The 23,252-nt window shown below is 37.6% G+C and overlaps 1 protein-coding gene across 8 annotated transcripts in view; it reads left to right on the forward strand.

The window, feature by feature from the left end:
- The window catches only part of pbx3b (pre-B-cell leukemia homeobox 3b), a 101,275-nt gene extending 93,560 nt beyond the window's left edge, over positions 1 to 7,715 (forward strand). For all 8 annotated transcript variants that reach the window (XM_067413482.1, XM_067413487.1, XM_067413485.1 and 5 more), the window contains 2 exons: positions 294 to 383; positions 6,031 to 7,715. In XM_067413482.1, coding sequence (XP_067269583.1) covers positions 294 to 383; positions 6,031 to 6,123 — 183 coding nt within the window. In that variant the 3' untranslated portion in view covers positions 6,124 to 7,715. The remainder of the gene's footprint in view (positions 1 to 293; positions 384 to 6,030) is intronic.
- Positions 7,716 to 23,252: the final 15,537 nt, after the last annotated feature.

The following is a 23,252-nucleotide window of genomic DNA, read 5'->3' on the forward strand; positions in this document are numbered from 1 at the left end:
ATTGCATTCTTTCTTTATCTGTTATTATGTTTCAAAACTGGAAATAATCATTGCCAGACAGCAATAGAGAGGGGAAGCACATATGTTGTCCTAAATGTTGCATATGTATCCCTAACTTCATTTATCTGCATATTCCATTTAGTGTGTTTGGTTTAGTAAACCACAAAGTCATACATTTTTTGTTTAAACACCATTGCCTTTGTCTGTTGACAACATACATAACGTTGTTGATTTGCATGTGTTTCTGAAACACGGCATGTGACAAGCTTGACTTCCTGTTGTGTCCTCTGCAGGTGGATACCCTGCGCCATGTTATCAGTCAGACGGCAGGATACAATGATGCCCTGGGGGGGAATCCCATGTATAGTCCACATGGCTTGAATGTAAGTACAGTACCAGTCAGCCAAGAGTGCTGTGTTCCACAAGTGCAGTGGAATCAAGCAATACTTTTTATACTCATTATATAGATAATCTATAACTCAAGTTTATATATCTATAGTCAAGCTATTAATCGCAATTAATCAAATCCAAAATAAAAGTTTACATAACGTGTGTGTGTACTGTGTATAATTGTTACGTATATTTGAATACACGCACATGCATGTATATATTTAAGAAAAATGTGTGTTTATATATATACGTATATATATATATATATATACACACACACACACACACTTACCTGAAGGATTATTAGGAACACTTGTTCAATTTCTCATTAATGCGTTTATCTAATCAACCAATCACATGGCAGTTGCTTCAATGCATTTAGGGGTGTGGCCCTGGTCAAGAAAATATCCTGAACTCCAAACTGAATGTCAGAATGGGAAAGAAAGTTGATTTAAGCTATTTTGAGCGTGGCATGGTTGTTGGTGCCAGACGGGATGGTCTGAGTATTCACAATCTGTCAGTTACTGGGATTTTCACGCGCAACCATTTCTAGGGTTTACAAAGAATGGTGTGAAAAGGGAAAAACATCCAGTATGCAGCAGTCCTGTGGGCGAAAATGCCTTGTTGATGCTAGAGGTCAGAGGAGAATGGGCCGACTGATTCAAGCTGATAGAAGAACAACTTTGACTGAAATAACCACTCGTTACAACTGAGGTATACAGCCAATTGGGCATCGTTTAAATACCATGGCCTACCTGAGCATTGTTTCTGACCATGTCCATCCTTTTATGACCACCATGTACCCATCCTCTGATGTCACAAAGCTCTAATAATTTCAAACTGGTTTCTTTAACATGACTGAGTTCAATGTACTAAAATGGCCCTCTGAGTCACCAGATCTCAACCCAATAGAGCATCTTTGGGATGTGGTGGAAAGGGAGCTTCGTGCCCTGGATGTGCATCCCACAAATCTCCATCAACTGCAAGATGCTATCCTATCAATATGGGCCAACATTTCTAAAGAATGCTTTCAGCACCATCATATATATATATATATATATATATATATATATATATATATATATATATATATATATATATATATATGTGTGTGTAACATAATTATGTGAATGGATTGAAAGACATAAACAACAACATTTTTAGCATTGCATTTACTTAGAAATGCTTTTGTTATACTTGGTAATGTGCAGTACATATAGTTATTATAACATAAATTAGAAGGATCTGAGTCAGACAGAAATAAACCACCACAAATCCAAACTCCATGACAAACAGAGTGATGATTCAGAGGATGACAGGAGTATCTATCCCATAATATGCATACATTTTTTTAAAGCAGAAATAAATGCTTTGCTCAGTAAACGCTCAAGCGGCTCAAGTATTTGGGAGTGGTGAGGGGAAAATGAGATTCAGAAATATATTAAGTCAGTTTGTTGCCTGTGTAAACAGTTCCTATTACAGTAACCTATAACGTGGTGAGATGAAAAGGCTTTTACTAGCACATCTTGCCTCTGTTTGCCTGTTTTGCAATGCTTCAAAGAATTTGCAATATCCTTATCAACATGATGAAATATGAAAGTATGATTGCCTGCAGCCGTCTGCAGGCATGAATTTTATCTTCCTTGATGAGGTTTGATATGGTGTTTTTTTTTTCCCACCATGCACTGCGTAATCTGAAACCATCAGAGTAAAGACTCATTTATTTGATGAGAGAGAGAGAAGAGTGAGAGAAATACAGACATATATCTTCCTTGAGCTAAACACAGGTTTAGATGTTATATCTGTTCATAAAAATAAAAAAATCTTAGATGTGTTAGCCTCAATCTAAAAAGGAACTGTGCTGACTGACAATACTTAGTGGCTGCCGAACTGATAAAATAGGAACTTGTAAACTTTTTCTGGCTTTGTAATATTATCTAATGAGTTAGTCTTAAAGTCTATTATACATTCCTGATATAAAACAGCTTATTTATCGGTCCAAATGGTCCTTGTAAATTATCAAAAAAGACAAACAAGCTTTACTAAAGCAAAACAAATCACTTTCTATTGAGAAACAGATGCAATCAGATGGAGGAATAATTTGCAGTGAGGTAATTAATAGAGCATAGCTGTCATATGTGTATTTTCTGATGACTGTTAGAGCTCCATTTGCATGAATTAACTCTAGCAAAGCACACAACGATAAATGTCATAAGTCAAAATGTATGCTTGATTTTTCACAGCAGTGAAACCCAAACGTGACAGTGTATCTGTGGCTAATGCTGAGATGGCTGTGTGTGTGTGTGTGTGGAGGCCTCTGTGGCCTGTAGCTGTGCAGATGAAGTGTCAGCATCTCGCAGGCTCAAACGCCACACTTTCACACTCTCTCACTCTGGTCCACTGCTCAAGTCACTCTATCATTACAACAAGTGTGTGTGTGTGTGTGTGTGTGTGTGTGTGTGTGTGTGTGTGTGTGTGTGTGTGTGTGTGTGTCAGACAGAATGCGAGTGATCCATGTCATCAGGGTACAGCAGACTTCCTCATAACGGTCGCATTTCAGCATCAGTCCAGACATTGTGGCCATAGGAGACCAGCACAATCTATTTATTGACCTGTTCCAGGAACTCGAAATCAGCAAAATCCTAATTCCGCAACACAGTCCACACACACACACACACACACACACACACACCACACACACACACACACACACACACACACACACACACACACACACACACACACACACACACACACACACACACACACACACACACACACACACACACACACACACACACACACACACACACACGCACACACACACAACAAATTTGTTTTTGTGACATATGGGGACATTCCATAGGCGTAATGTTTTTTATACTGTACAAACCATATTTTCTATCCCCCTACCCCTAAACCTTCCCATCACAGGAAACATTCTGCATTTTTACTTTGACAAAAAACATCCTGTATGATTTATAAGCATTTTGAAAAATGGGGACATGGCCAGTGTCCTCATATTTCACCCTCTCCTTGTAATACCTATGTCATTATACCCATTGGTCACCATTGGTCATCATGAAAACATGACCCCACACACACATGATTTTTATAGAAATGCAGACAGATTTTTTTGATAACCAAACACCTCATTATCAAATTAACATAAAGCAGTTCTAGTTTTGCTTCAAGATCCAGATTTTACTTGAAGTGACAATTCCATCAAAGAGTCATTTTAAAAAGTTAAGCAAAATGTCATTAAATAAAACAAATACATATTATTTACTATATTAAGACGATTGATTCACCATGTTATTATTATTATTCATTAGTTATATTAAGCTAATGATTCACCACCGTTATTATTATTTCTAAATATTTCATGAGAGCCGGGCGATTGAGTCAGGAGCACTCAGGCGAGCAGGGTGGAGGAAAGGCCTGCACCGTCACTTCCACTCAGCATCCTTCGAGGTTCCCCCCTCCCTGCCCCAGCCTCCCTCCCCTTGACGGACATAAAAATATGGAGCGACAAGCTGTCGGCCCACCGCTGAAATCTGATTAGACATTGATTTCAGCAATCGTTCCCATTGGCCACAACGTTTATGCGAATTTGTTTTCTGAGAGCGAAGGAAGCAGGGACCAAGAGAGCGAGAAGCCGCTGTGGGTTTAACGTGGCAAGATGGCCGTCAGCATGTCAAACAGTAGATCAGAGGAGACACTCTCTCTTATTAATTTCTTAATACATTAGTATGCATATGTATGCATGCTTGGCACGTACAAACCAAGATTAGGACACACACTTTACTGCAAGCAGACAAACAAACACACCGGCACTTCAGTTTATGAATACTGGCAATGTATATTATTTTACACAACAGATTGCACAAGATTTATGGGATGTCTCATAGTAAATATAAATACATATATTTTTTTACTGTATTTATATTATACATACGTGTATATATATATATATATATATATATATATATATATATATATATATATATATATATATATATATATATATATATATATATATATATATATATAAGAAATTGATAGTCACATTGTTTTTCTCTTTTCTTTTCAGTTCAGTAGGCCAGTATCTACTAATACTACTATGGATGTCTCTATAAAATAGTTTTTTTTTTTTTAAACATTAATGATAGACATTCAACATTAAAGTATAATTGAAAGCTATCAATTTCAACTTTATTAGGCTTTAAAAAGCAACTTTTAATTTCAGTGAACTTAAAACAATATTCAAATAAACACATTATAATAAATGCCATATTTACCTGTGGCATCTTACCTTTTAGACATATGCAGAAATTTAATACATTTATAAAAACTTTCTTAACTGCATAAATAATAAATTAAAAATAGATCAATCATTATTAAAGCAATTTTCTCTGTTATCGTTGCTATTATCGTTGCTCTGATTAACATTAAAGGTGCACTGTGTAAGTTTTAACAGCATCTAGTGGTAAGGTTGTGAATTGCAACCGCCCACCGCTCACCCCTCCCTTTCAAAGCACATAGAAGCTACGGTGGCCACCACAGGACAAAGATGTCGTCTTCTGAGACCGCAGAGAGTGACTAGCGCTCTGTAGAGCAGTTTGTCCGTTTAGGGCTACTGTAGAAACATGACGGCGCAAAATGGCGACTTTCTTGTAAGGAGATAGAAATGACTGGAAGAGATACAATGGTGTATCCAGATAGAAATGACTCATTCTAAGGTATAAAATCATAACGGTTCATTATGTAAGGTCGTTATACACCACTGAAAACATAGTTATGCATATTATATTGCGTTTCTGTCAATTTGTCCTCATAATAAATATTACACTTTTATATTTTATATTAATATATTATAATATATATTAGTATATATTAGTGTATATTAATATACTATATTAATATAACACAAATATTTCCCCTTTAATGAAAACATTTGTAAAAAAAAAATAATAAAAAAAAAAATTCTCTCAATTTAGAAAGTAATGTTTTTTTAGTACTTTTGCATTACTTTTCTCACCTGGGCTGGTTTTGGCATAAGTTAAGTCTTTTTCACATCAAAAGTGAGATGAAACAGTAGAAGACTGTTCAACACTCTTACTTGAGAAATAATAATAATAATAATAATAATAATAATAATAATAATAATAATAATAATAATAATAATAATAAAAGAAAACAAATGTGCTGTTTATCTAAAGTAATTTTTGCTGATTAGTATGGCTAAATTGGATCATTAAAGGTCAGCAGTAAAGATAGTGAGATGAATTACATAACGTATAATTGTATTAGCATATTTCTGCAGTTCTGGTCATTTTGAGGAATACTGTATCTGCTTTTGTGCTATAATGAGATGAGAAAATGCATGCTCACATTGTAGTCCAGAACTGCAATAACCATCATGTTAACACACTGCACATCTAAATATGGGAACAGAAGAGGTGCCAGTCAGTAACTTGAGTTATTTATTTGAAAAAGTATATTTTGTTGTAAATTTAAAGTAATATGTTACTCTACTTGTTACTTGAATAATGTAATCTGATTATGTAACTCGAGTAATGCGTTTCCCCCAACACTGTTAACAACATTTCTTTTTCTTTTTTTCTGTTTTGTTTTTAGGGTAATGGGGGATGGCAGGATGCTACGACTCCATCCTCTGTGATCTCCCCTACAGAAGGCCCTGGTAGTGTGCACTCGGATACCTCGAACTGATCTCCTCATTGACACGGCCCCTTCTCAAGCTGTGGATAACCAATCACAGAACTACAAAACCACAGACTGACCAATCAGAGACACAGAATAAACTCTCACAGCTAATCCAGAAACATCCTCATGGAATCATCCACAGTACTGTTCCACAGTGGAAGCTGGACATTTCTTAGCCGTAACATCAGTCCACTGCAGTTTTTACTAACAATCTCTCCTCCAATCACATTAAACCAATATGTTTATTTTATCATTTGAAGTGTACAAGCTCAAACTGTTTTCCTTTTTTTCTTTTTGAGTTCATAACCCCCCTCCAATGTTCTAACTGACTGTCGGCAAGGCTTTAGTGCAGGAATACAACTGATACTTACAAAGGTTTATTCATATGATGCTAACCGATGCATTTAACAGGGCTAAATGCTATAGAAGGCAGCTTGGGGATTTCATTGCTGATTTTTTTATATGTTTTTTTATTTTTATTAATGTCACTAGCAATGACCTAGCAATGACCTAAACAGTACCACGTACGAAAGGCAGTCCACTCCATTTTGGGGGGTGTGATTTTTAAATGCCTGGCAATTTATGTCTTTTTTTAAAAACACGAAACCTAATCAATATTCAGTCCACTACAGTTATTGAAGAACATGTTGAAGACATAAAAAGGAAATATGGGTCATCTTGTTGGATGCTTTTCTGGCAATTTTCCATTCAAAAACATTCTTGTATATGACATAGCTTGAGAGTATTTATACATCTCACAAATAAATACTCAGCTTTATTACCTCATTGAAACTCATAGAAAACCAATAGATTTTAAACATTTCTTTAGCTTATAGTGCTCTCACTGACTACCTCTCAACAAAATCACAACCACCATTTTTGTCTATTACTTTCTGTCATTCTTTTTTTGTCTTTTTTTAAATACATTTTTTTTTTTTTTTACTTTTGTTAGTTTGGATCGGTTCCATCTTGTAAGAAATTAGCTCTCTCTGTCTCTCGCTCTTTATGTAATCTAATGTATATTTTAACCTTCTAAGAAAACTAAGTTGCTTTGTTGCAACTTTTAAAATAAAAAAATAAAAAAAGAACCATAATATTAATAATACGAATAACACGGAGATTATGGAGAGGCTGTTAGAGGGGAATTTTGTGCCGGATCTCGGGGGAAGGAACAGGGAGGGGAAATACGATCATAAAATTAACACCAAACAGTAAAACTGTTGTAAATACTGAAGAACATTTTGAATGTTGCTCATCTTGTTACTAATTCATGCAAAAAAGAAATAAAAAATTAATAAATAAAAACCCATGATTAAAAAAAAAAGAAAACCTGTAATGCATAGAGGTTTCAGTATTCAGAATTGTACATTTCAAACCCTGTGTGACAGGGTTCTGACTTTCTTTCTCTTTTTTTGTATCGTATGTGATTCTGAAACTGATAAAAAAAGTCATACAAAATTTATTTGTGGCAGTGGTTCTAATGTATTAAAGATGTTTCGTGTTTCTTTCTAACCAGACTACACCCTGGACTGAAAAGTCTTCCTTGTGGTAGTTATGTGTAATTTCAAACATGAATAAACTGTTTTCCTTTCATGACAGTTATTTGTTTTTATTGCACTTGATGTGATGATGCTAATAATAATAATAATGACAATATGCTGTAATCAGATTTGTAATTGATTAAAGTTATTAGATTTACATGCTTTAGTAGTACATAAATTAGCGCAAACATGTATTTTTTTATATGAAAACAACTGTGCTTCTGTTATATGCTCACACATGTGTATCCATGCTCCTCAAAAAATAAGGTTTTGTTCATTTGCATGAATACCTCTTCATGCCAGTTTCAACAAAGTGAGAGATTTATTCTCCTCCAACGCACATGTATCAAATCAAGCACACACGCCGAACTAAACACAACACCCCATTTTGCTAACGCGTAAGTGCTTGTGTCACATTACTTAGACAATCATACGCCAATATCTTAAATGCATTAGTACACGTCTATGCAAACCACACATGCGCATGACAGAGCTTCTAAGAAGAATTGACAGTCCCCTCATAGAAAGCATGGTTCCCCCCCGCAGGCTTGTTCTCTGTCAAAGAGAAAGAGAGGGATTTTAGCAAAGCGAGGGCTGCTGGGGCCAAATGAATTATTTGGTTTGATAGGGATCCATGGAACAGCTTGTGAGAAGCTATTCCATGTGGCATGGCGACATGTGACAAGATTGCATTAATAGTACTAATTGTTGCCTGAGCCCTTTGACAAATGCAACTAAATTAATAGCTTCCTTTAATTGGCCTGTTTGTGAATGCGCACTCCAGCCAAAATCCGCTTTTTTTATTTATTTATACACATAAACAGGACGTGATCCATTCTCTACAATGGCAGGCTCCCATAGGAAGCTCAAGCTTGACTCATTGTCTACGGATAAAGGCTCATTCTATTTAAAACAAGGAAAAAGCTGAAAAATGGAACACATGCAGCTCTTTAAAAAAAATTATAAATAATAGTGGCAGTTTGTGATGAGGCCTCGTGGTTGGTACACATTGCATAGGTTATGCGTCACGTGTGTGAATGCACATCTGTATTCAGTGTAGACAGCATCAGTGATTATAATGGGTTCTATTTTCGGCTTTTTTTTTATTGTTCCTTTAATACATTCTTTTGACTATAAGTAACGTTGCACCTACATGTCTACTAACTCTTATTAAAGTGTTAGTCAAGTATTAGTAGACTGGTAGGGTTAGAATAAGATGACATTACCTAGTCAGTAGAATGTCTGTTGGAGGACCATCATAAAGAGTTAGCAGATACTAAGCAGACAGTCTACTAATACTCTAATGAGAGTTAGTTTAGTTGACATATAGTTGCAAAGTTACTTCCAGACACCAGAACCTTCAAAAGGGACCATCGAAATAAAGTGTTATCCTATTTTCTTTTGGTGCGACACAACGCTTACATCCAATGTAGGCAAAATGTCAGCTGTTTAGTGACTGAATGGTCAGTCAGCTCCACAGACGTCCCGCCTCTTTTCCCATTTTCAGTTATCCGGGGGTAGCGGGGTGATGCACTGCCAAGATGGCAACGGCCAACTTTAGGTTTCAGAAATGCTCTTCAGATTCCTACGGATGACGTCACGGACCATATTTTGTGCAATCTATAAATCGCAAATGATCTTGAAATTTTCCGCCTAATTACTGTAATTAACATCTAAAAGATCACCAGTCAACGGCCAAATCCTTTACTTGACAATGGAGAGTGGCAAGAATTGCTTAGATTCCCACATACCTTCAGTTCTCTGACTCTCTGACATAAGGAAAAGTGTGTTCATCTGCTTAAAGCCTGACGTGGTGCCAAGCACTTTTCCACATCAAAGATTTTTTTTTTTTTTACAAATAAGAAAGTTGCCGTGGATTTCAATGTACGCACAATCTCTGTTCAAATATGTGCGTACCCGTGTTTTACGAATGAGGCCGGCATTGTGGTAAGATTCCAGTCTGTCCAGATCAAGCCTGCAGTCTCCCTCTCATTTACTGAAGCTTTTGCGCCTCGATCCCCCCCCCCCCCCCCCCCCCCGGTGACCGGTCCCAGTATAGCCGACCCTCTGTGTTTTCTAATGGACGTGAGGCAAACTAAATAATAAAATTACACTTCAAAAAATGTTCCCCAAAGTTAGTGTATGTCACTGAAGGCAGTTATCATCACGATGATTTCATTTCAGGTGTTCGTTTTAAAAATAAGTTTACTTTGAGTTAGTTATTTGATGCTATAAAAACGGGGGGTGTGACGTCATGATTGACAGCTGAGACTGACGGCTTCCCTGAGTGAAGTTGTCATTGAGGCACTAACGGACTTTTTTCGAAATTTTTGGGAGCAGATTAGATCTTTAGCTTTAATTTCTACATTTCCATAACTGTTTATTTCACACCAACATAATTAATTGTTCTGCATCTGCGAGAGTGTGGGCGGGCTTTTGAAATCGCGGCTGTACTTCCTGCTCTACTTCCTGCGCTCTACTGCGCAACTCCGGTCCCGAAATCGCTACTGCGCAGACTCGGTCCCAAGATGTCCGCGCCGTGCAAGGGCGCCTGAAAGCTTCAAATCTGCCAAGCGGAAACGGATGATGTCGAGTCGTCCATATTTTTTTACGGTCTATGGTCCAGGTGGACACAACAATATGAATCAAAACTCACAGCCAATCAGAAGAGCGTGTGGGTGGGCTCTCTCTGCAAGCGCAATGCATTCACAACAAAATGGAAAATCACATTTATAAATTTAACCGATGGTTTTATAATGTATTGCACTTTGTTTCTTCTTTTTATTAACCTCTAGCTGTAAATAAAGGTAACATTCACAGTAAATAGTTTTACGCAATAAAAATAAGGTGAATTTGACAAATCGCCAAAAAGAGCAAGCGAAATTAGCTCGCTAGTATGGTGTGCGATGCCAGCATAGTGTGTAAACTGAATTGTGGCTGGCTAGCAAGTAAGCTAACCTCACTTATAAGTAGCGAGTTTGTTTAATCCAAAGAGTTTGATTGGTTTAGCAGTAAATGGACCAAAATGGCCATAATAACAGATTTCTCACCCTAAATCAATGGTAAAATATGCACACCAGATAATAGGGTAAGAGTGCAGTTCAAATACTGACTTTCCTCAGACAATTCCAAGTATTAGCTTATAAAAGATAGAACCATTATCAAGCCCAGAGTAAGGTCATGCACTGCAGTTAAAGTGTCACTTTTAACCTAATATAGCGCTTACTTAGACCAGCTATAGACCATGAGTTTTACAGCGCTTTCTGTTCTGACTAATGACCTGATTTGCTTTGCAAGCAGAAAAAGAACTGGTTCAAAAGGAAGAATGTATTAAAAAGCCTGGAAGACACTGGACTAATCATTATGCCATTAGAAATGACGCATTATTTTTCATCATTATACCACCTAAATGATCATAAACTGTTTTGTGTTCTACTGTTTCAACAGCTTGTCAAACCATCTGCAAATATCAGCCTAGATTCAAGTTATCGTCATATTTCCTGTTGTGTCTTTTTTCCTTGGATGGCCGAGAGAGAGGCACAGTGATAAACAGTTTGACCTTCAAATCTTGTTGCAGGTAAACCTATTTAGCATTGCCTCAGTCAACTGCTCCCGGTGGTCAGTACCTCTAGTAATTAGAGGGGCAGCGCAAATCATATACAGACCTTGAATAATGAAAGCCAATTTAAACAATTCCCCCTCTGATCCTACTAGAATGATTTACCTGCCAATGTGGGCCTTCAATAGCCTCATTTGTTGCGTTGGTGTTTTTGTATATTAATGTAATGTGGGCTCTGAGAGGGGTTTGACTGCTAAGAGAGGGTGTGTGTGTCTGTTTGCGCTCATTTAAAGGGAAAAAAATAGTTTTTATCCTGACTGAAAGCTGATTATTATGGAAGCCTGTTTCTGCCTCAAGAGTAAAAAAGGGTAATTGCGACATTATTTCTTGTAATTGCGAGTTTATACCTACCATTTGTGATTTTAGTGGTCACAGTTTGAATGTATATTTAGCTATTTCCTTTTTCATCATTTTAAATTTATAATTTACAATGTGACTGTATCAAAGGATATGAATTTAAGAGTGTGTTATCTTGGTTCTTTTGGTCCGGACCAATAAGGAAATATACATTTAGTTCTTGTTTGCTTAGCTTTCACACTAGCAGTTTTAACACCGAAACTAAAAATACAAAAGAATTGGATTTTATGACGTCTATTTTGCGACTTGTTGAACATCCAAAACAATGCTGTGTGTTGAGGTAAACATGATGGTGGAGCTCAGAACTTGTGAAGAGCATATCAAATGTGTAAAGGAGTCAAAACAGAAGCAGGATACCCTCCTTACACACAGAAACGAAGATCTGCTGCAAGGAGACGAGGTTCTGATGCCTGAACTGTGATGGCCAACACCACAACTATGGGTGCTCCTCAAATTGATGCTTCCTCGTTTCCTTCCTCCACCGTCCTCCGGCCCATGAGCTGGAAATTGATCAAACTCAGCCATCTTGAACGGCATCTCAATTCTCTAATTGCATCAGGAGGAGGTGAGGAATGAAGAAAAGGAATCTTTCTGAGTAGTCATAAGTAAGGATACAAAGGTGTATCCTTCCCTAGCATCCAAAGGGGGTGGAGCTAAGATGGAAGGAAAGGAAGTGAGGAAAGGAAACAATGTTGCAGTGTAACCTCCTTCTCGACCTGCTCGGAGCGGGATTCGAACCGGGGTCTCCAGCGTGGGAGGCGGGCACCTTGACAAGGACGTTAAAGACGTGTTTTAAATTCACCGGGAGTGAGGTTTACACGCACAGCTCTTACTTACTACGTACGTTACAATCGTTACGTACCCTTAACCTCAGTCCCATCCGGGTCAGTGGCACCGAATGTAACTGGCCCTACTCAAGCCACTCAGAGCAGGATTTAAACCGCGCTCTCCGGCATGGGTGGCGGGCATACTAACAAGGACGCAAACTGTCGCTGGCCAACTCTTGAGGACAGGGAAGTGAGGTTTACATACACAGCTCCATGCTTGAGCATTGTGTCTTTTTAATCGTTGCATGCCCTGTTTTTGGTTTGTTTACATGTTTTGGTCCATGTTACATTCATATTTCATTCGAGCTGTACCAGAATTCACTTGGAAGAGGACCCAGACCCATCTTTTCAGCGGCCTTGGTCCACTTGTTTGGTGCGTGCCAGAGTTCACGTAGTAGTGTTCCAACTTAGTCAAATGAACCGCACTAAAAGAGCAATCACACCAAAGTTAGTTTTAAAGTTCCTCTATGATTTTATTTTAAAAGCTTCTAATTTTGTTTTGGAGGTCACCTTTTAAAGGATTAATTTTCTCATAATATACACTGCAGACCACCACATTTTTCAACGATTCTCAAACGACTCGAACGATGGCGGACAACTCTTAGTTGGGACATATTGCTTAGCTTCTTCTGACAAGCTATTCGACTCATAGAAACTTAGATTGTACCATTTGTGGTGGATAAGACAGGTTCCAGCCGATGGATGTACAGGGCAGGTGAGCAGGTTGGTAATAGCAAACAAAGCATGGACTCCAGTAGTCCAACAAACAACTGTTAAAAGGTTGAAGAGGGGTGGTTGTTAAAGGGAAGTTGAAGGCACAATTTAATATTAACTAAATGTCCAAAAAATGTTCAATAATGTTCAATGATTCAAATTTATCGATTGTAAAGAACTGTGTGCTTAGATTGGAAGAACGTTCCAACAGCGTCCTATGTTCCTTAGTTTTTTATGCTGCGTTCTACTCCACTTTAAGACACGCACTTGCAAACTTCCCTAAGCACTTCCCCTTGGGGGAATCCCATGGGGAATCCCCACCATTTTGAAGTGCGTTCCACTTCGTGAAGTGGACAAGGGAAGTTTGCATGGACAGACCCTTGCTCCCTCGATTTTGACCGAGTGAGCAAGTCTACTTCATATGTACACTTCAGGCAGCTTCGTATACCACAATGCAACGCGATTGTCACCACATTTCACGTTTAATTTACCCCACCACAAACAACTCTATGATATTTTTAAAAACATCTAAAACAACCCAAACGCATCCATATACATATAGAATGCTGCATTAAACAATTTCGTAAAGGAAAAAAATAAATAAATCAACTCCATAGTGGATTCCCAGTGATCAAGGCCTTAGGGCTTTCCAGTTCAGTCCATTGCAAAGTTTCCGCCAGTAGTGGGCACTCATGCAACGTAGGCAATGACGCACATCCCATTGAACGAGACAGAGGGAAGTTTGCGAGTGAAGGGAATGATAAAAACGAACTGGAACGCAGCATTAGAAAGTGAGATGCAGCCATTTTCTTTTTTCAAATATCAAATATCTCACCACTCATCAAAATAAAAGTCCCTACAAAATAAAATAAAAAGATACAAAATAAAAGACCCTAATCTAACAAACGTACCCGTGCTCATATAGAAAATATATTTTATATACTTTTCATAATTATTCATGCAGGTTCTTGTGATTCTGAGGAGCAAGCTGCTCTAAATAATCTGGGTACTGACCCATCTTTCAAGAGCAAACATTTTGGGAATACTTTTTTTTACATTCACAAACAGAGATATTACCCACCGCATGAAAGGGGAATGATCAAACAGCCACTATAGAGGCACTTAAACTAACCAAACGTGCAAGAGTGAACACACCAATAATAAAAAAAACTATTTTTTTTATAATACACCAACATAAAAAATAAATAAATAAATAAATAAATAAATAAATAAATAAATAAATAAATAAATAAATAAATAAATAAATAAAAACTATTCTTCCAATTTTTTTTTCATAGCGACTTTAAAGCATTGCAATTGCTTACTAAGCAGAATAGATCATGCAGATCTTTACAATGTGTTTGTCACATGGTAGAAAACTTCTGCCTTACTGCAGCTTGAAGCAGGGAAACATCACAGTACCAACTGCGGAAAGTGTTCAACTTCACCCGTTTTGGAATTTTGAGAACTGTGATGAAGGTTGTCATGTCTGAAATATGCTGTCAAAACTGTTAAGATGTGATTAAAAAGGCTGCAAATATTAAAGACATCCGTTTCGATCTCCACCCAGATTCAACCCTCTGCCAAAATAAAACAAGATTCACACTTCATAACAACTATTGAGACTTCATTGTGTAAGAAACCCAAGTTGTCAGTATCCTCGGTCTGAGCATCACTCTTCCTCACTGTCTTCCGCCTCTCCTCCCCTCCAAACACTCGGCTGTAAAGGTGAGGACTTAATTGAACCTGGTTTGGAGGTGACTGCAGAAGCCGGCCACACTCGCAGCAATTAACTGAAATGTCAGGCGCTTCTAATTCGAGTTATTCTGTCTGTCTGTGGTGGAAAGGGCTTCCTCCATGGGTCATTGGTTACCAATTTAAAATGGAAATTGACATCCATTTATTCCCATTTTCGCTGCAGACTCCTCCAAAATGAACCGTGCCTTTTAACCCAACCGAGGAGAGGGAAAAGTAGATCGCAAGAGCCTTTTTTTTTTTTTTCACTTTGCGCTACTCTGAATAATGGATAATGCCGCAGTAATACAGCAAACAAAAACAGTGGAAATAACATCATAATTCTCTGGTCCCCCATAAGTGGCTAAATGTGTTTAAATCAGCAGAATCAACCAAAGGACCTTTAATGTAAGGGAAGTTACATTTGTTAAAGACAATGTCTATTAGGATTGTCTCTAAGGTTCATTAAAGACAACATTTCCCCTGTAAAATTTAGCACGAAAAGCATGCATCATTAAATATGGAAATCCTGAATTTTATTAGCAATCTGCTAGATCTGAGCTGACGCCAATTAAATTAAAAGAAGATATCATTTATTAAGCTAGAGTTCATATTCTGTTAAATATGAAATGTAATTTTCTTCTCGTATTGATTAATTGCTGCTGGTGCATTGTTCAAAGACCCATGTAACATTTCAGCGAAAGGACATTGTTTATTCATTAAAATTTTAAACCATCCTTTTTGCTTGATGCTCCTCAGCTAGAAATAAAATGGCTGTAATTTAAAACTATAAATTAAAAAATACATTTGAACGTGTAAAAGGAAAAAGCAAACCTCCTATTTTTCATTAGAGGGCTTTAATATTTCATTGACTCCACTGATGCTATTTTTTCTCGTCTGCTTCTCTCTCTTTCAGAAACCCACACATATTTAATCAGTCAACTTTTTTTTTTTTTTTTTTTTTTATGGGCAGCCCTCCGATATTAGTCTGTCTAAAAGAATATAAATATGGCTTAATGAATAAAAAAATGGCTCCAGTCTGTGATGCTGATTAGGCAGTAGCCGTGCTTTTATAAATCCACACGCACACGCACACGCACACGCACACGCACACGCACACGCACACGCACACGCACACGCACACGCACACGCACACGCACACACACACACACACACACACACACACACACACACACACACACACACACACACACACACACACACACACACACACACACACACACACACACACACACACACACACACACACACACACACACACTAAAGTACCTGTCAAAAGTTTGCAGACATTATGATATTTTTTTTTCATTTGGAGACCTGCATTGCTTTTACAGTGAAGGCTGCATTTATTAAATTAAAAAAATACAGTAAAACCAGTGATACTGTAAAATATTATTACAATATAATATTATATAATTATGAAATAAATGCAGCCTTGGTGAGCATTAAATACTTCTTTTTTTTCCAACACATTAAAAGTTGTAATGCTTCCAATTTACTGTACAGGTACTGTAAAACATGGCTATTGACCAATCAGCATCCACTATTTGTAGTTGATCCGCTATTGATTACTGTAATCAATTACTCTGACTTTGTTTCAGAGCAAGGTGTTCTTTTTTTTCATCCAGCTAATTTCTAGACAGATCAAGTGCGGACTGACCTCTTGAACAATTTCTTTTAAACTATAAAAATATCAACAGCAGTATGACACGCAGGACACCAGTCAGACTTCCCACTTGCCCACATGTAAGTATTCCACTCACAATTTTCCACTACCTACCCGGCAGACAGAGGAAGGGGACGGGGAGGGCGAACAGAGTGGAGATGTGTTGATTGGTACTTGTTAAAGTATGATGTATGGCCCTCTCGGAGAGTACAGCTATCTGGAAGTCATTACAGTGGTCTCTCTTATTCTCCAACCAAAGTGAACTCTACATTTTAAAGGAGAATGTCCAGCCCTTTAATATCTGAATATAAATGGAGTGGTTATTTTAGAATGAGTGTGTGATTTATTACAGATACTTTGTCAAATTAAGTATACTTTGGGGTTGGGAGTTCGACTGAGCTCTGAAGTTTGCCGCTGTGGTTCAATTCACACTTTGCTCACTGTTGTAGGATGTCACCGTTTGATTAATGTGACAGAGGATATCCGGGCTGGTGGATAAGAAGGATGGGTTATGATCCCTGAGTTTCTGTCATGGTGGAATGTCTAATATGATCATGTTTAGATGGTGTGTGGCTATAGACACATGTGGTTCAAGAAAGCATTGTCTGAAAAAGACACTGAAGAAGGGGCGATCCTTCAGTCATCATGCTACCCTTGATCAAGGACAGTTAACCAAAAAAGAAAATTCTGTCACCCTCATGTCGTTCCAAACCTGTATGACATATGATACCAGTATTATATGCACCAGTCAGGCATAACATTATGACCACTGATAGGTGAAGTGAATAACACTTATTATCTCTTCATCACCGCATCTGTTAGTGGGTGGGATATAATAGGCAGCAAGTGAACATTTTGTCCTGAAAGTTGATGTGTTTGAAGCAGGAAAAATGGCCAAGAATAAGGATTTGAGCAATTTTGATAAGGGGCCAAATTGTGATGGCTAGACGACTGGGTCAGAGCAACTCCAAAACTGCAGCCCTTGTGGGGTGTTCCCGCTCTGCAGTGGCCAATACTTGTCAAAAGTGGTCCAAGGAAGAAACAGTGGTGAACCGGTGACAGGGTGATGGGCGGCCAAGCATTGATGCATGTGAGCAGCGCAGGCTGGCCTGTGTGGTTCGATCAAGCAGACAAGCTGCTATAGCTCAAATTGCTCAAGAAACTGGTTCTGATAGAAAGGTGTCCGAGTACACAGTGCATTGCAGTTTGTTGCGTATGAGGCTGCACAGCCGCAGAGCAGTCAGGGTGCCCATGCTGACCCCTGTCCACCTCTGATAGCAGAAACAGTGGGCACGTGAGCATCAGAACTGGACCACGGAGAATTGGAAGAAGTTAGACTGGTCTGATGAATCATGAATCACGTGAATGGTTGAGTGCGTCACTTGGGAACACATGGTACCAGGATGCACTAAGAAGGCAAGCCGGTGGAGGCAGTGTGATGCTTTGGGCAATATTCTGCTAGGAAACCTTGGGTCCTGCCATCCATGTGGATGTTAATTTGACACGAATAATGTGTCCTGCCACAAAGCAAAAGTGGTTTGAGGGGCACAATGAGTTTGAGGTGTTGACTTGACCTCCACATTCCTCAGATCTTAATCCAATCGAGCATCTGTGGTGCTGAACAAACAAATCTAATCCATGGAGGCCCCAACTCGCAACTTACATGACTTAAAGGATCTGCTGCTAACATATTGATGCCAGATACCACAGGACAAGGGTCTAGTGGAGTCCATGCCTTGTGGACTATATATATATATATATATATATATATATATATATATATATATATATATATATATATATATATATATATATATATACTGCCAAATGTTCTATTTATTGTAATCAGTATAATCACAACTTGCGATAATTGCTTTAATGAGCTCATTGTTTCTGCCTTGTCGCCTTGTCCTGTTGCATTTTATTATTACATTCTGAAATAATCTGTATTATGAATGAAACTACATAATTATAAAAAATTATAAAACACTGTAAACATGTATTTTAGTTCTCCACTCCTCCATAACAAATCCTTTAAATTGATGTTTTCGGAACAAAGCACAAATGAAATATATATTTATAAAACAATCATAAATGATCATGGCATTCCTTATAAAAAACTTGTAACTTGTAACCCTAAGCACATTTATTTAAAACGAAACTAAAACTGCCGGTGTGTGTGAAATACACCATACAAATTAACTTGGACTCATGTAACTCATTTGACACAAATCCACATACGTGCGCTTTGCATATGGTGTTAATTCTATTATATCATTTATTATTGAGTCGGCGAGATTGATTCATTGATCAGATCTGACTCAAAAAAGGATTTGATCATAGTCAGAGACTATCACTCACTACATGTCTACATTAATAATGTTACATTTCAATCTATACTTTATATATGCTATCGTATGGTTTACGGAGACTTGAATGAGCAAAAGTTGTCTGGAACACTTTTATACTATTGTTGTTTTTGTGTCTTGAAAAAACGTGAAAGCTGCTTCCTCCATTTATTGTAATTATAGAAAAGAGTAACCAGTTAAAATCATGAAATTGGCTGCATTGTTTCTTTAACCTCAGGTTTCTGTGAGGTTTCTAATTAGGTGCTATTCAATGGCGACACAGTGTCGTCTGCCGTTGGTTCTGTGGTGATAACTAAATATTCAACTGATTTATTTTCTAGGTGTGTTTTTAGGCATTAACAGCTTCAAAATAAAGACTGCGATACAAATAGTTATGAAACACTTGCTAATGCCCATACAATTAACATGAAGTTCTCCTTTGTGAATCCAATTAAAACTTTTGAGCTCTGAAACCACCATGTTTTGTTTTCTTCACGCTTGTGTAAATAGCTGGACTAATTATCACATGCCACAGTCCCCCTTCTCTAAATGCAACATTTTCAACAAAACCCTTCAACAACAATCCAGCATCTCTCACCTCCAACCTTGAGTTCCATTACTTGCTATAAGGCTGCAGACGGCGTGTTAGGGAGAGAAGATAGTGTAGACCGTTCATGGGGACTTATCTGTGAGTTTTGGGCAATGGCAGAACTGTGAAGACTGGTGACAGTAGACAGGTGTTCTCTTTACCTCTCAACACAGGGTTGTCAGACAGCATAGTAAAGCTTTGTGCTCTTAAAGTGCAATGACATCACAGACATATCACTGAATCTGACTTTCCCCCCATTCTATCTGAATTTTGCCCTATATTTGTTTCAACTGTTTTCTCAACAAAGATTAGTTATTATTTTTCAATGGAACACCCCAAACCCATGTGGGTAAATTATCCTTGTAGTGAAAATGACAGGTTTTTGGACAAATCAGATGGTAAGATATTTGCGAGGGCACACTAGACAAAGTTTGAGCGCACATGTAAACTGAGCGAGCTTGAAAGTGCACGTCCTGTCCATTAAGTGTTGTGCTAGTGAAAGAAATCTACCTGCGAGCCTCCGCTCGATTCACATTTAGGCACTTTATTTCCAAATTTAGAACATTATCTTAATTTTTATTGAATGTAAATGCCCTTCCGATAAGATTTGTGATGAGAAAAGGGATAAAGAAAGAGCTCTTCAAAAGGTGGATTCGAACCCGGGTCAATCGTCAAAGCTAAGATTCTTTAGCCTTACACATAAGTGACTGCACCACTGAAGCAGCTGAAATATGGCCGTTTTTTTAATCTTGTTTGTCCCAACCAGGCATTTTTAGGGGGAGCTAGAGTGAATAGCACTTGCCAACAAGGAACGCTATTTGCACTTGGTGTGAATAGACACTCCGTTAAAGCAAACTTGTTTTGGCTGATTTATAAGCCTTTGTAACTAGTGACAACCATTAAAATGTTTCTACTAGTCGGATGTCATAATATTTCAATATAGGCATATAAGTGAGGACATTTGGCCCTCACAAGTATAGCCAAAACAGCACACACACACACATAAAGATAATCTTCACAGATCTTTTTCATATAGTTCATAATGATGACATGATGTCAATCTACCTCCAATATGAACCAAAAGCCCCAACAAGGATTGGGGAAGGGTTGGGAGGTTACAGCTAAACTACATTGTGGAATGACATGAGAGTGATTTACCTTTTTAGGTGGATTATTCCTAAAATTAAATCTATTATTCTATGAATTTCATCCCTTCCCTAACTGAATAAGTACACTGACATTTATTGTACCAGGAGCGTCTGCATGGCAATATTGTGTTTCTCACAATTTGGCATGTTTTCATATTTTGTAATAAAGAGATATTGGTGGTGGGATCCGTAGATTTGCTTTCCGAATTCCCCTCGTGCTTCATTTATATTTCATATTTTGTGTTTCACGTGAAATTAACAGCTGTGATTTGTTTTTGCCATCTGTAAGCGATTACTTGGACTTTATTTGGCTTTGTAACAATGGCGTGTTTTCGTCTTTGCATCTCTCTCGACAGGCGAAGCAGATCTCTGACAGGTGCTGAGGCTTTTGCTCAGGAGACTTGGAGAGTTGAGTTACTACTGCATTATTCAGCTGAGCTTGGATAAACAAACAAGGCTCCTCCGCCAAACAATGCGCTCTAACAAGGCAACACTGTGTAGTACAGGCCCATGTGCTATATACTGTACTCACAATTTTCATTTAAGAAAAATCTCTCTACCCACATCTTGGTTTCTCTGGCTTTGGTCACATTGCACCCAATTTGTTTTTTAAATCCGATCTCTAGGACTGACTGTCCACACCGTCATATTGCAAGTGATTAAATGCAATCTGTTTGTTCGCTTATATCTGCTATATCTACATCGGTTGCCATAATGACTTAAGCTCAGCATGGTGCTAAGAGACTCAAACATCATATGAGAGTATCTGTCATTGTGGAAAGAGAAGACGGAAAATATGCAGTCTGCTTATTTGCATCATGAATGGGAAGCTCACAAGGTGCATGAAAGTACATACGTTAGAAACTGTATTTTACATATTCATAGGTCTGTCCAGGCTATTTTTTATTTATTTGTTTTTTGTTTTTGTTTTTACAGCAAAACTAAACTATTTCCAGTGAAATACAGGTAAATAAGTAGAAGTGCAGTAAACAGTAAAATAATTGTGCTACACAATAAGCATATTTATGATTCTGATAATAAACTAAAATAATATGATAAATACCAGTCTGCAGAATCAACCATCATAACGGACAGTTTTTATACAGACTATAGTAGTATCAGAATTAAGCTGTCAGTCTTCTATTTGAGTGCTTAATATGGTTATGGTCATATCTCATTTGGTTATTTACTAAAGTGAATACTGCATTATATCCATTTTATTTTTCAATGCTATTTGAAGCTATTTTCTGTGAATGTACAAGTTTCTGTAAATGTGGCAGATTTATTAGCTGCTATAGGTAAAGAACTAATAAGTAACACAATTTGCACCACAAACAAGTATTTATGGTTACAGTAACAAATAAAATGTAAACTATATGTAACTTTTTGCTAAGGCTTTTCTATCGCACAGATAGAATCAGATTTTCAATCATATTAACCCCCCCCCCCCCCCGGTAAATATCATAAAAAAAAAACAAAGCATTAAAAAAATTGAATTGTTTATCCTTTTGATCTTTCATTCGAAAAATGTGCATAAAATATCAACTTTCATTAAAGTAAAAGAATTGAAAGAACAAAATCACATTATGAAATAAACAATTTTCTGCAGTATAAATGTACAATACAGGTGTATTTGACCATTGCGCACATGTCTCGTCTTTTGCAGCATGCAATGAGTATTTGGTGCTCAAGTCAGCATATCACAATTCTTATTTTGTTATTAATTCATGTGCCCTCGTAATCTTTGATCAAAATAGCGTCCACATCACAACATGATGATGTGTTCACCGGTTCACTCACATGAGTTCACAGCAATAGCTGACTCCAACGATCCAATCAATTCGCCATGAGCAAAATCAGGTCCCGCCTTACCTTTTCTTGTGTGAGATGCCATTTCACTCAGATCGGCACGATCACTAGCCTAGAAATCTAGACGCACCCTAGCCGCAGCAAATCTAATCTGCCACGAGTGTCGTTTGGCAACTCTCAATACCTTTCTGAGCTGTATTCGCCTAACTCTTGCCGGGCCAATCACATCGTGTATAGAGTCGGTGGGTGGGGCCATAATGACAACGGCTGAGTTGTGTTTGCGTGCTTCTAGTAAACACAGAAATTGGCGAACGGCGGTCTTTCGAATCAGTTTTGGCCGCCACTATGGAAGACTTGGAGTTAAGCTTTTCTCTGAGAAAAGAACAAAGAACGGCACTGAAGTCATTCTTAAAAAGGGAAGATGTGTTCAGAGTTTTGCCGACCGGATACGGCGAATGTTTAATCTATCAACAAGCTCTGTTTCACCTTTGTTGCTAGATAGATAGATAGATAGATGGATGGATGAATGGATGGATGGATGGATGGATGGATGGATGGATGGATGGATGGATGGATAGATAGATAGATAGATAGATAGATAGATAGATAGATAGATAGATAGATAGATAGATAGATAGATAGATAGATAGATAGATAGATAGATAGATAGATAGATAGATAGATAGATAGATAGATAGATAGATAGATAGATAGATAGGAATAAATTATACAATAACAATACACAGAAAAAAAAGCAAAATC

The sequence above is a fragment of the Pseudorasbora parva genome, chromosome 13, assembly GCF_024679245.1.
Source record: "Pseudorasbora parva isolate DD20220531a chromosome 13, ASM2467924v1, whole genome shotgun sequence".
NCBI lineage: Eukaryota > Metazoa > Chordata > Actinopteri > Cypriniformes > Gobionidae > Pseudorasbora > Pseudorasbora parva.